General features: G+C 38.6%; 1 protein-coding gene across 24 annotated transcripts in view; it reads right to left on the bottom strand.

The window, feature by feature from the left end:
* Positions 1 to 14,116, bottom strand: part of HDAC9 (histone deacetylase 9) — an 861,568-nt gene that overhangs the window by 387,423 nt on the left and 460,029 nt on the right. For all 24 annotated transcript variants that reach the window (XM_084791695.1, XM_084791697.1, XM_084791698.1 and 21 more), the window contains one exon: positions 2,622 to 2,863. In XM_084791695.1, the coding sequence (XP_084647821.1) occupies positions 2,622 to 2,863 (242 nt within the window). The remainder of the gene's footprint in view (positions 1 to 2,621; positions 2,864 to 14,116) is intronic.

Here is a 14,116-nt window from a genome sequence, read left to right as displayed (position 1 = left end):
TGGAACACTAAGAAGGCAACTTTCTACGCCAACTGCAACAGCCTTACCCAAACTCAAGCATGTGCTTCGGAGTATCATATCATATCTGAAATCTTTGTGTTTTGTTTTTATATACCAACCATTTAATGGATAGTCTCAAATATTCCACTGTTACTTAGAATTTCATCGTTTTAAGTATTGTTTTAATGTCAATTTCATATTGATATTAAGACTGGTCAAATTGATTCAATTCTTTATTCAAAGCATCAATGCAATTGAGCTCTAATTGCTTCTAGGAATGGAAAAGCATACAGATTCATTACCATAGTCATTATGTATAGCGAAAATCATAAATATTGGGCCTATGTAAAATATTAACATGGAATAAAACTTCACATTTATTTCCAGACATTGCAGCTTGAGTGAGGTGCGGTAATGGAGGAGTGTGGTGGGAAGACCACACATTTTTGAGCACCCTACATTCTAGCCACATTCTATGTGGCCTTGGAAAGTGACACTGTTCTACCTCAGCTGACTGCCAGGAATGGGGAGACTAGGATGGAAGGCAACAGGTGCTGCTTATGAGAAGGGCCGGTGTTCAAAGCTAATGCCGTTAAAGCATGGTAGACTGTCTTCCTCATGCAAATAAATCTAAATGAATGTTAAAAGCATTAACCCTTAGACCTATTTTTAAGACAGTAACAAAGCAAAAGTAAAAGAGTTAAGGAAGTATATATCTTCCTAGTATTAAGAGGAAGATGTAAACTGTCTTCATCCTCTCCCAAAATAGCATACTACTCAGGAAAACCATCTTCTTAAAGCTCCAATTTTCTTTTAACCACCTCACAGTCCTTATTCTTTCAAGTGTTTCTTTCCAACTTTTTCCAGATGCCAATGAACCTGGCATATTGTTCTGTTTGTGCTACAGAAGCAATTACTCACTTGCTACTCTTAGGTTCCGAGTGAAGTCAAATGAGAAATTACTCACAATTGACGTTAGCACTAACAAAAGCACCAAACAATAACGAAAAGAAGAAATCTAAGTGCAAGCAATGCAAGTAGCTTATCAGCATGTCTCAATACTTGGAGCAAAGGACTCCACATAAAAGAAAATAAACCATATAGTTCCTCAGGTCTTGAAGCAAGGTGATGAATTTAAATCTTACTCATGCCTCATTGCTCTGTTAACATGCCTGGAAGGACTGAAGAAAAAGACCTAGACATCAATGCTTCTATTATTGTTTCAGGGGTCAAACTGAAATAACACTTTGGCATTTATTCAAAAATAAATGTACAAACTAAGTGAAGGTTACTCATATAAATATAGCCATGAAACAATGATTTCATTGAGGACACACATACCAAACCCTTCGCTCTTATTTTGAAGGTATTTTAGAGAGCAATAATATGAAAGTCACTAGGAAAGGAAAGAGATTATGTCTTATATTAGATATTGGAAAGCCTTTTATACAAACAATGTCTTGTCCAACAAGGGAAATGGGGGAGAAAATAGTACCTTCATAGCACATTATAATTTAGTGTTATAAGTTAGTTACCTATATTAATACTACATTCATGTATTTGTACTTGATATGCAAATAAAAGATTAAGTACTTAGAATGCATTGTAGTAAATTATGACAAAATGTACAATTCTACCAATTATCACCTTTAAGTCAACTTTGAAGGAGTTAGCTATAAAATAAAATTTTACTGCAAATATTTTGTGCTTTTAATAAAATAAATTCAAATTAAATATCTATTTTATTGAATTAAAGCATCCTTGTGCTTTTTGAGAATCTCAAAACATTGCCCATTTGCAGCCCAGGTTATTTTCAAGTTTCAGATCTTCTCTCCAATCCTAAATTTTGAGATTAGAGCATGTGGTACTATGCCCTAAAAGTTCTTTCTTACTAAATGTCTTTGCCAATTATTTGGGGAAAAAAGCACAATAAATCTATAGTGATTTTTTTCAATGATTATACCAAAGAAGAAAAAGGAACAATTTGATATATATAAAATCACCAGATGTTAGAAAAAAAACTGAGCTATTACTATATTTCCCCTGAAATAACAGTCTATAAAAATATTGCAATATTTATGTCATTTTTGTGTATAAAGCTCCCTTCAATTCTTCATTATATTTTTATTTTGATTGTATGCCCCATGGGATTTTTTTCTATAAAGAAGAATTTGTATTGACCTAGACTGAAGACAAAACAAACAAGAGAAGAGGACTGTCTCTATTCACAGGTTGAGTTTACGCTAACCCTGATAAATAGCGCACACAGATGTGTCAGCAGCATAACATCGGTTTTTCCAGGCTTGTGGATCTTGTCGGTGAGTGCATGGGACAACGGAACGCACAAAAGAGAGTAGACATGGGAATGGAAAGCTGCTGTTGCTACCGTGAGTCTGAGGTAAAAGGTAAGAGTGGCAGAGTTCTCCTATTGGCAAAGCAAGGGTTTACCAGGTACTTACCCGCATTTCCAACTAGTACAATCAAAATTTCCTTCAAGTCACACATTCATGTTTTAATCACAGTGAAAATCCCCATCAGTGCTCCCATAGGTCGGTCTTATGCCCACATCGTGGTGCAGATGCCCTGATGGAGAAGGTCAGAGACAAAGACACATTTGCTACCTTGATGTGCTCCTGAAGCTGTGCCTGATGCTGCCGTGTCAAGTTCTCATGCTGCTTCTGAAACTCCGCTATCAGGAGCTGCTTCTGGATTTGCTGCTGCTGTTGGATAAGAAGTAACTCTTGCTGCAGTTGCTTCTCACGGACGACAGGATCCACCACAGGCACCATCATCCTGAGCTCTGTCCTTAGGTCTAAAGGTGAAATGGGCTCCAGGCCCATAGGAACCTCTGATTTCACATCCACTGGAGACATAGGAAAAAAGACAGAGAATAGGGCAGAGAAGTTTGGAAATTAGCACGTTGACTTGTAAACAAACCAAGGATCAAACCCACTATCCCCTGTGCAGCACATCTAAGTACATGTATAAGGAAATGCTTTGTTGTGATGGTAAACCGTGCCTTGACCATCAGTATTGGTGAAGGGTCCCTAGGTTAATTTTTACTCAGTAATATGCATTCTGCTCTGAATCTACTACAATTGTCTTTTTTCCCCCAAACAGATGGATTCAACAAGTGGTATCAAAAAATCACTCATAACATTTATTAGTCTGGACCACTTACAAATTAAAGCCACTGAAGACCAAGAAATACAAGATGAAGGAATGATGTCATACAAAAAGGGAACTTCTGTCACAACTCAATTCACGGACTTATGAAAAGTTTTATAATCAGGGACAGAAGATAAATTCTACTTTAAGTTAGCACACCATGCAATACATCCACATGACCATTAGATCTAGGAAGGAAATGGGGAATATCTTCATCCAAGTTCAGATAATGGTGATTAACTGTAACAATGGGCCAAACCCACACATGAAGAAGTGAGAGCAGCCGAGTGTCTAAGTGCTGGTTTTTAAATACCCATCATTTAAATGTGGAAACCTCATTCTTAAAATAAACAAGAGAGAAAAAAGTATGAGGGAACTTCAAGTAAATATTTAATCAAACCACCAAAAGGAAAAAAAAATACCTAATGACCAGACTCAAGTTTACTATGGAAGACATTTGCATTTATAAGAATTGAATTAGATAATATATATGAAGTGTCTAGCACACGGTTTGCGTAGATAAGCATCTCCGCACCCCCTGACCCCCGCTGCAAAGAAAGTTTTCAGTAGGAAAGTCATAGGCCAGGGACCTCTCCAGAGAGCGCCTGCTTGTGGCTAATGTCTAGTCTGATTAGTCAGCACCCATGATAGTTAAGAATTCTGAGGAATACATCTCGCCAGAAGAATTGGGAAATTTTTATAATTAAGTCAAACAAGTCAAGTTAAAGACAACAGGTCTTTTGGAAGCTGAGGTTATACCTCTTTAAGAGTAGTGAACCACCACTCAGATCTAATACCCAGCATAAGACAGAAATAACCAGAAATTTTAATTGCAAAAATATTTAAAATAGTGAGAAGCTTAGGAAAATGGTTCAGTAAGTCAACCATGACGCACAGCCTGCCTGTTTCAACCTCTATTCTAAAGCCTAACACTTGCTCCTACCTGTACAAACCTGCAAATGTAATTATCTCTACCTGGCCTCAGCACCCTCACCATTAAAGTGAAAATGACTATAGGCACAATAAGAACTAAAGGCTCAAATGAGGGCAGTCACTCAAAATATGTACAGCATAGTCCTCAGTAAGAAATTTTTGTTTTGTATTTTCCAATATATAAAAATGAAAATTTTCTATACATTAAAATAATTCATCAATACTGATTGGTTAGCAGATCAAAAGTACATAAGCAACTATGGTAATAGAATGGCAAGTGATTTCTATTAAATATTAGAAAATAAAATCACCTTCACTCACAAATAATGCAAACCATTAAGAAAGTGAAACATAATTATGTAGTTACTAAGACCCACATATGTCTGTATGCATAATGTCCCATTTTATAAGGTAAGAAAGTTACTAAATTATTTATTGCAAGTGGTACTTCCAATTGGTATAAAACTGCCAAAAATATCTGCAATATGAATCATGAGATTTTAAATATTTCTACCATTTGATACAGGTTTGCCACCTCTAGAAATAAGTCACACAGAAACAATCCTAGTGGAGAAAAAATTTTTAAAGTCATATTGTTTTCTAGAGATTGTTCTTTTTTTTTATCATCATCATAGTCATCAACTACAAGAAACATCTACATAAATTGTCACGTTCATTTCCTTAAAAGAAATGTAGTCATTGGCTGGGGAGGGAGGTCAGTTGATCAATTCTTGCCTGACAAGCATGACCACCCTAATTCAATCCCCAGAGACTACAATGAAAACACAGTCAAGGATGGTGCTACATGCCTGTAATCCTAGTACTGGGAAGGTGAAGTCAGGAAGATCTTTAAGGCTCACTGGCCAGAACGACCAGCCTACTTAGTGACTTCCAGGCATGTGACAGACACTATGGCATTTGAGGAATGATACTCAAGGTTGTCCTCTGGCCTCTATGTGTATGTGCACAAGCAATCCCAGACAGATGAGCATGCCCACCCATTTGCGCACACATGCTCAAAAAATATGAAGTCCCTGAAAATGTTTATGAAAATAGTAAAATGCTTAAAAGCAGTTATAAATTAGTATTTATTCTATGATAACTAAATTGTTTAAACCTTTATTGAGCACCTTACAATATTAGACATTATTCATAATGTTGAGCCTAGGACTTTGAAAAAAAGACAAAATATCTGTCCAACTAAGCACGTATACACACACACACACACACACAGAGAGAGAGAGAGAGAGAGAAAGAGAGAGAGAGAGAGAGAGAGAGAGAGAGAGAGAGAAGAGGAGAGGAGAGAGAGAGATTGATTTCAATAACACAAGTTCATAAATTCTGATGCAGGAAATGACACAGCGAAGAGATGATAGTTGTGTTACTTTTTCTGCTTTCTATATTTTTTTATTTTTTCTCCTTTATTAATTTATTCTTGTTACATCTCAATGGTTATCCCATCCCTTGTATCCTCCCATTCTTCCCTCCCTCCCATTTTCCCCTTATTCCCCTCCCCTAGGACTGTTCCTGAGGGGGATTACCTCCCCCTGTATATGCTCATAGGGTATCAAGTCTCTTCTTGGTAACCTGCTGTCCTTCCTCTGAGTGCCACCAGGTCTCCCCCTCACATGGTCAAAGGTGAGGCACCAGAGTATGTGAGAAAGTAATATCCCACTCTCCACTCTACTGTGGAGAGTGTTCTGTCCATTGGCTAGATCTGGGTAGGGGTTTAAGGTTTACCGCCTGTATTGTCCTTGGCTGGTGCCTTAGTTTGAGCGGGACCCCTGTGCCCAAATCTGCCTATCATAATGTTCTACTTGTAGGCTTCTAGGACCCTCTGGATCCTTCTACTTTGCCATTCTCCCATGCTTCTCTCATCTAGAGTCCCACTAGAATGTCCTCCCCTCTGTCTCAGTTTCCTGGTAAGTGAAGGCTTTCGTGGGACATGCCCCTTGGGCTAATATGAAATCAGATGCAGGAAGATGCAGCCAAGCAGGCGTGAGACATAAAAGAAGCACATAGAGTGGAACTGGAAAATTTTCAGGAAAATGTAAACAACCAGATGAAAGAAATAAAAAAATCCGTTCTATACTTTTTTAAGTTTCCAGAAATACTCACCTACGTCTACATATTCTATTCTGATTAGGTTTGAAGATCCCAGATTGGGGACTATCAAGCTTATATTCTATGTAGATTCATGAGGTTTTTCCATACTTAAAGAAAAACTGCCAGTTATCCTGTTTATAGAAGTCAAGGCCTCACATGTAAATGCTCATAAGTGTCAGTCATACTGTGCTGCACACATGTCCATGCACATACATGAATACCGCTATCAATCTTGCTTTGCTAACATCAGTTCTTTTTCAATGTGTAGATCAGAAGTTTGCACTATCAACACCACTTGTAACAATTTAATGATGATGAGAAAATGATTAATTAATAAACTATGGTTTGACAGACAGCAACTTCTTATATTACCCTTGTTCAAGCAAGGGATTGTGACAAGTTTGTAAACAAATGAAGATGGTTTAAGTGGGTCTCTTAGCTGTAAAGGGCAACGTAGAATTTCAAGAATGTGGAGTGATGTGAGAGTTTGAACATTAACTTATAAGCCTGACAGGAATTTAGCCTAAATCAGTGCTGTTTACAAATTACTTCATTTTTATCTTTAACAGGCAAATGAAACTTCTAGTAAGCAAAGGTCAGAATCTTATTTTTAAACACAAAATATGAAAAAGGAAAAGACCTTTAAGTTTGCCTTTTTGTACATAAAATATAAATATCAAACTCTTAAGATTTTTTTCAAACAAATGAACAAGAAACAAGATAAGAAATAAAATCCTAACAGTGCTCTGAAAAATTCATCGCAAACCTCAAAGGATAATTTGACTTCTTAACCCGCTATCCCGCCAGAAATGATTGTGTCTAACTGCTTGCCTTTGTTCACACACTAATCACTAAATTGTGAAAAATCACCCTCAACTTACAAAAACTGCCCTTGATTATAAATAATTGCCCAAGACTGAGAAAAAGCGGCAGGCAAGATCCCAGTCTTTCATCCAATTTATTCCACAGTGATCCACATTCCATTTGTCTAGACTAAATATAGCAGCGTTTATACAAGAAATCAATAGTTCTTGCAGAGAGGAGAGCGAAGGCATGAATATTTCATCAAACATGAAGAGAAGCGGCAATCAGCAGAGTCCTGGCTCTGGCTGGGTCATCTTTGGCCTGCTGGATTCGTCCCGGCTACTTGGACAAAAGCTCATCCGTGTTAATCACACTTGTACTGCTGCCACTCTTTCTATTTTTAGTAGAGATTGCATTGTGGGTGACAAAGCTGCTTCTTATTCCAAAAGGAATGTTGGATTTTTCTGACATCTTTGCTGACAGGCTAAGGAGCCTCCCAGGAACAATAATAGAAATATAACAACAGGGATGAGCTTCAACAAGTGACAGAAATTCTTGTACACAGAATGTGATAGAAAGGGCATTGTGTGTGGCTACTGTATTATAACCCACATAATCAGTTTACAAGGAAAATGGAACCGTTATTTTTAATAGTGTATAAATAGAATTGCCTTTGTTTATACTGTTTTCTGTTTATTTATTTGTTTGGGAAGACACACAATTTTTCAAAGATTATTCAGAAGTGGTTGCCAGCAACTCAGGTTAAAAGGAGGCTGAGGACAAACATTATATTAACATCAGTTATCATTGAATTGTGTGGGTTTTTTTTTCTAAACAAACTTCAACACACAGAACACAAGTGAGAGAGAGCCATGATGAAACTAATTTTATTTGGACTTCTTTTTCTGAGATTATAAATACCTGCAAAGAGCTTAAGAAAAGACTCAGTGGTTAAGAGCATGGACTACTCTTCGAGAGGGCCCTGGTTCAAATTCAAGCACCTAAATATTGGCTAACAACCAACAGTAACTCCAGTTCAAATGTATCTGACAGCCTCTTCTGACCACCACAGGGACTGCATGCCTACGGCGCATAGACATACATGCAGACAAACATACATGTAAAATAAAATAAACAAGTCTTTCAAATTAAATAAAAATAAATACAAGCAAACTTGTATACATTATTGTAGTTTTTTTTTCAAGCTGGAATATTTCCCTACATATATTTTCTGATCTTAATTATCACATTATAAAAACCTACTTAATTTTTGTTCATAGACTTGTTTCTTTAGTAGCTGCTACTCTGTTGATCAACAGATGGAATTTTTTAAAAAAATAATTTTAAGTTTCAAAAGAATTCAAAAATTAAAAATCTTCCATCTTAAAACCAGAAAAAAAAATCTTAGATTTTGTGTATGTGTGTTTATAATACTTACGGTTGTTTAAGAAATATATATGTTTGTTTAGTTTAATTAAACTTCTAGAAAATAATACTAGTCTTTTTTAAAGTCAATACAAGGGACACAGCTGATTCTGAACACTAAAGCCAAACCTAACAGCCATACTTGCTTCTTAGTACTTCCTTTCTGATGTTGTTAGTGAAGGACAAGTAAACATGAATAGTGTTACTGTGTTCCCAAAGATGACTCTGGTTGCTATTTCATCCAGTGGCTCCATATAAAAATCCCACCCATTTTAAGAATTTTTCAAGTGACAGAATTTTGTCCATGCACAACTGTCACTGTGGCTGAGGACACAGTGTAAAGCCTCAGTCTCACACACAAAACATAATCATAGACATGCGTGGCTCAATGACTGGCTCAGATTTTATCCTCAAAGTGCTGCAGAAACTAGAGCCTTCTCTAATAGTGACAGTGAAGACTCATAATTACAGAGGTTCTACCTCAGGACATAGTGTGTCAACAACACTGGCCAGAGCCAGAATCTAATTCAGCTCCTTATGCTAAAGCATGATTCCCATACATTATGCAAATAGACATATGAGATGAAATATCTAGATTTGAGGATAAAGAAACATTGTTTCACCCATTCTACTTCTTTTGCTCTTTCTCTACACATAGCTACCTGTAAGCGGGTACATACAATGCCTGGGAAAGACTGCCAGATTTACACTTTGTTACTGTAACAGCCCCCATCAAATACATAGGCTATATCACTAGTGTGAAGTGTGGAACGGGTGTGTGAAACCCTTTTTCAACAGTATACACAGGGCTTCCTACAGAATGCCCACGATGACACTAGCCTAAGGGGCATGTCCCACGAATGTCTTCACTTACCAGGAAAGTGGGATAGAGGTGAGGACATCCTATTGGGACTTTAGATGAGAGAAGCATGGGAGGATGAGGAAATAGAAGGATCCAGAGGGTTCTAGAAACCTACAAGAAGAACACTATGACGGGCGGATCTGGGCCCAGGGGTTCTACTCAAACGGTGGCACCAACCAATGATAATACGTGCAATGACCATCAAAACCCTACCCATATCTAGCCAATGGACAGGACATTCTCCACAGTTAAGTGGAGAGCGGGGACTGACTTTCACACAAACTCTGGTGCCCCATATTTGACTATGTCCCCTGGATGCGGAGGCTCGGTGGCACTCAGAGGAAGGATAGCAGGCTACCAAGAAAAGACTTGATACCCTGTGAGCATATACAGAGGAAGGAGGTCCCCCTCAGTCACAGACATAGGGGAGGGGAATAGGGTGAATGCGGGAGGGAGGGAGGAATGGGAGGATACACGAGATGGGATAACAATTGAGATGTAATCTGAATGAATTAATAAAAAATTATACTAAAAAAAAAAAAAAAGGAATGCCAGAATGACAGCTTGAGTAGACATTTTTGACCATTGATCTTCATACTTGTCTTTCTTGGTTGTAGACTTCAGACTCCTCTTGACAGATTTAGCTTTATTAAAATACATTAACAATTATGCTTATGCTGCTATTTCATCTCAAATCTTCTGGTCCATACTGAGAGCTGTGACAATCCTAGCTCATCAGCGAGAGCGGAGGTAACCTCCTCTCTCTGTTTCTGCACTTTGTCTTATTTTTTCTGTACTTTATGGCTAAATCAGAGCTTCGTAAGGAATAATTTACAAAAGTAGGACCCTACACCATTTACAGGGCTACTGGGTTGAAAATCACTGTGCATTGGACTCTGTATGTGCACAGTTCTATGTGCCTTCCTGAAAATACATTAAAAATCACAAGGGCTGAGTAAAAGATGCTCCATTAATCAAGCACTACTGCCTTTATCCTAAACACTCACCCCATGGATAAGATATCAACTTTATCCTGAAGAATCCTGGAAATTCTGCTCTGGTATACACTTGCATTTGGAGGGTTCTAGGCATCTAGCTACACCATTTCTTCAACCAGTGGTATATGTTGATTATCTTACAAACAGTGCTGATTGAGTCAGGCTTTCTCTCACTTTACTTTTGTTCTGACACTGACTCTGGCCTTGGAGCTCCGGCTTATGGCCATGTTGTAATTTGATGAAGATGTATAGTGTAGCTGACTACATTCCTGATTATGGGACAGAGCCATCAAGATTGTCCCCAGAGCATGGCTACTACGGAGAAGGCTGAAGAATAGAAACCTGGGCTTGTTCTTGGTGGCTGAGAATCCACCAAGGAGAAGCGTATCCTTGGGGCTCAACAGTCCCTTCCCACTAAGCTTCCAGGAATGAAAGATGGAAACTCAGTGTCTCTGGTGGAAAGTTGGCTCCACTCTCCAGGAACAAAAAGAAAAGGCACTTCTGTGTGTCTTCAGACACCACTGTCTAGATCTTCCAGCACCATGTTGCAAAGGCTCTCAGCTTCCAGAAGCCACGTTTTCCCGTAGGAAAGAGGCCGACCTCTGGGAACCTGGCTGTCGAGAGACTGCAAGCAAGAGTGCACTGCTTCCTACAGAGCTTTTTAGTGAGGTGGGTTTTTGTTTTCTTCCAATGCACCTATGTGTTGTGAATTCAATGTTCTTAAACACTTCTTGTCCAACAAATTTCATCCTAGTCAGCTTTTACACCTCCTCTCTTGGCTAACCTCCTACTACTGATTCTGGAAGCTGGGCCACAGATCAGAACAAGGCTTTTAAAAGGACATCTCTCTCCTTATCAATTTCTTTCGGCACACTTTCTCTGTGAGTGTACTCTAGCCTTCTGCTAAATAAGAATGCCATAAAATATCACAAGCATGATGTGATTCCCCTTGTTGCCAGAGCTCACAATGAGGTTCATCTGAGGCGGGATTGGACAGGATGGCATAGGGTACTGTGAAGAGAGGGAAGGCATTGATAGGCACACAACTGCAAAAAAAAAAAAAAAATATATATATATATATATATATATATATATATATATATGGCATACTATTGTAGCATGAAGAGTAGAAAGGATTAAATAAAAGTTTCCCTTGTCTGCTTCTGTGAGCTTTGACATCTGAAACTTCAAAGGAGAAGAAGGGAACAAAAACAGGTGTGCGTGTCGGCAGTGGAAAATGTGGAGTGACAGACTAGAGGAAAAGGCTGTCCTTGCTCACCATCACCCCCACGCCCTGCCCTTTATTCCTCTGGTTCTCTGTCATCCTAATGAATTAAAACACTGTAAGCTGGGGAGTGGGAAGGGTGACCAACAACACAGAGCTCCTAGGGCAGGACTCTGGCCTTTTGGCAAATGATTATAAGTGATGCACGCCTTTGCTTCCTTGGACCCCATGAAAATTAGTGCAAATCACCATGACACTTCCCTTTCTGAGGCTACCAGCTCTCACCGCAGCCCTCACCACTCATTTGGGAGTAAACAAGACCAACAGACCTTGCCTGAAGGCTGTGTGCATTGTGGTGCTGTGAGCCTGGGCCCTTTTCTTCGGCCTACCCTGCCGCACCCATGTTTAAACCCTTTCCTCATTAATTTCATTCCTTTTCAGGGTTCTCTCTAGCAACCCCCCCAAACCCCCATGACCTCTTTTAATCCTGGGCTTTATCTGTTTCCTTGTATCTAAACACAGGTTCCGAACGTTGGACTCCTGCACAGCACTTACTGACCTCACTTCCTCTGCAATCTGAAGAACACCACCTGCAGCTGCCCTCTCTTGTCTGCTAACCGTACTCAGTCACAGGAACAAGCTACTGTTTAAACTTGAGATGGTCCCTCCTCCATTCCCAGTGCCTGTTTCACCAGAGTAACTCCTTGTCACTGTCTCTGGAGCACCCCTGGGGAGCCCTGGTCTTTAGCTACAAGTACAAGAGGAGGCCTAAGTGCATGCCTGGAATGAAGGAAGGAAGGAATGAAAAGAAGAAGCTCAGAGAGTCCTGTGGAGGGAAAAACACATGCACATAGCTACATGACTACGGTCACACATGCGGACCCACGCTCTGAAAGTCCTAAAGCACCAACGGATTGGACTTTTGACCACTTCAGTTCCACATTATACCAAGTCTTTGATTAAATTATTGGTAAGTGGAGAAAATCATTTCTAGGACAAAACAAATATTTAGAAACAATCTCAAAAGTTTCAAGATGTCATTTTGTATTTCCTAGGCTCCATACCTCTTAAAATGCATGGCAACCAACAAATTGAGTTAGGAGAACACATAGGATACACCTTACCCAATTACCCCATTTGCCCCATATAGTTATCAAGTACTGGTTACCCTGAATTACCTACATAGAAATGTGTAACTCAAGACCTATAAAAATTAGCCAAAAGTGGCAAAATGTAAACCGAGAATTTATTTTTCTTATTTGCAAATTGAAGAAGGAAGAAATATATATATATATTATATTTTAAAATCCACTTAAATCCATTTAATAAAATTTCTTTGAAATTTTGCCCAAGATAGTCACCAGTTGATTCTTTCAGGTTAAAGATGCTGCCCTACATCCTTGCTACTTGTTACATGTGTCTCTTCATTAGATTCTGTAGTCTCAGAAGTATTTTTTAATGAAAAATTAAATTAAATAAGTCTGAATGTGCCTAATGCTAAAATAGATAACTTAGGGGAAATGTAATATCCTTAATTTGACAACAACTCTGCCCAAACTTCATTTTAGCAATGCAGGATATCCTTAGCTTATTGTTTGTTAGCATTTATAATATAATCATCAGGAAATAAAAAGAATGAACAAAATACCAGATGATAAGAGGACAGTTTTTGTAAGAATCCTGTAACTTGGTTTGTCGAGATGTTCAGCTATCCCTCAGAGTGACTGTGACCAAGTCACGAATGACTTTAGCTTCTTAATGTGCACTAACACATGGCATAAATGCAAAGAAAATAAATGCACAAGGCAACTGAGGCTTTGATTTACTGTTCTCTTATTTCCCAGGGGTCTGGACAGGAAACGAAAATAACCACAAATGACTAAAATATCAGTAGTCCTTGAAATACCAACATTTAAGTTAAAGCAGGCTAACTTTTTAATCAAAGGCTTTGCTATTTTGATTTACTTAATTCAAACTCCCTCTCTGCAAATATGCTTTTGAATTAAGCAGTCATAACAAACCATAACACAAACATGAATTGCCAACTAATTTGTAGTGCACACTGGTTCTGTCTGCAAAAAAAACACAGCTTTCGACTGAAAGGCAATGAGAGATGGTTTATTCTACAGCCAGATTTGAGAGGCCATCACCTGAGAACACAGGGTTAGGTCACCCCAAATTCCATGTTCTAATATGGAAGTCCATCCATGAAGACTTTATAGTAACAAAACAGAGAAAGTGCCGTGACTCAAGGCACTTTTAAAATACATTGGTGGCATCTTCAGAGAGGTATTTTCAGCAAGATGGGTGATCAGCCCCAGATGCTATGTGACGGCAATCTTAGCTTTTGGGTTGGTGGAAGTTAATGCTCTGGTGAGTTAACAGAATCCCAAGGGTCTTCTCTATTAGTGACAGGGTGTCAGTCACAGCACAGCAGTGGGCTAGTCAGGGACTAAAGCTAGCCTGGGATAATGAAATTAGCCTCTGCACCTGGAACAGACCAATTTCTCTACTGCACTTATAATAGTCTTGGCGAACACAGCTTCCTTTAGGAATTCTCATTGACAGTTTTAAATTTCTCCCACTCTCGTTAGT

Source organism: Acomys minous (assembly GCF_964271855.1).
Source record: "Acomys minous genome assembly, chromosome: 8".
NCBI lineage: Eukaryota > Metazoa > Chordata > Mammalia > Rodentia > Muridae > Acomys > Acomys minous.
This window is presented reverse-complemented; position numbering and strand designations above follow the sequence as displayed.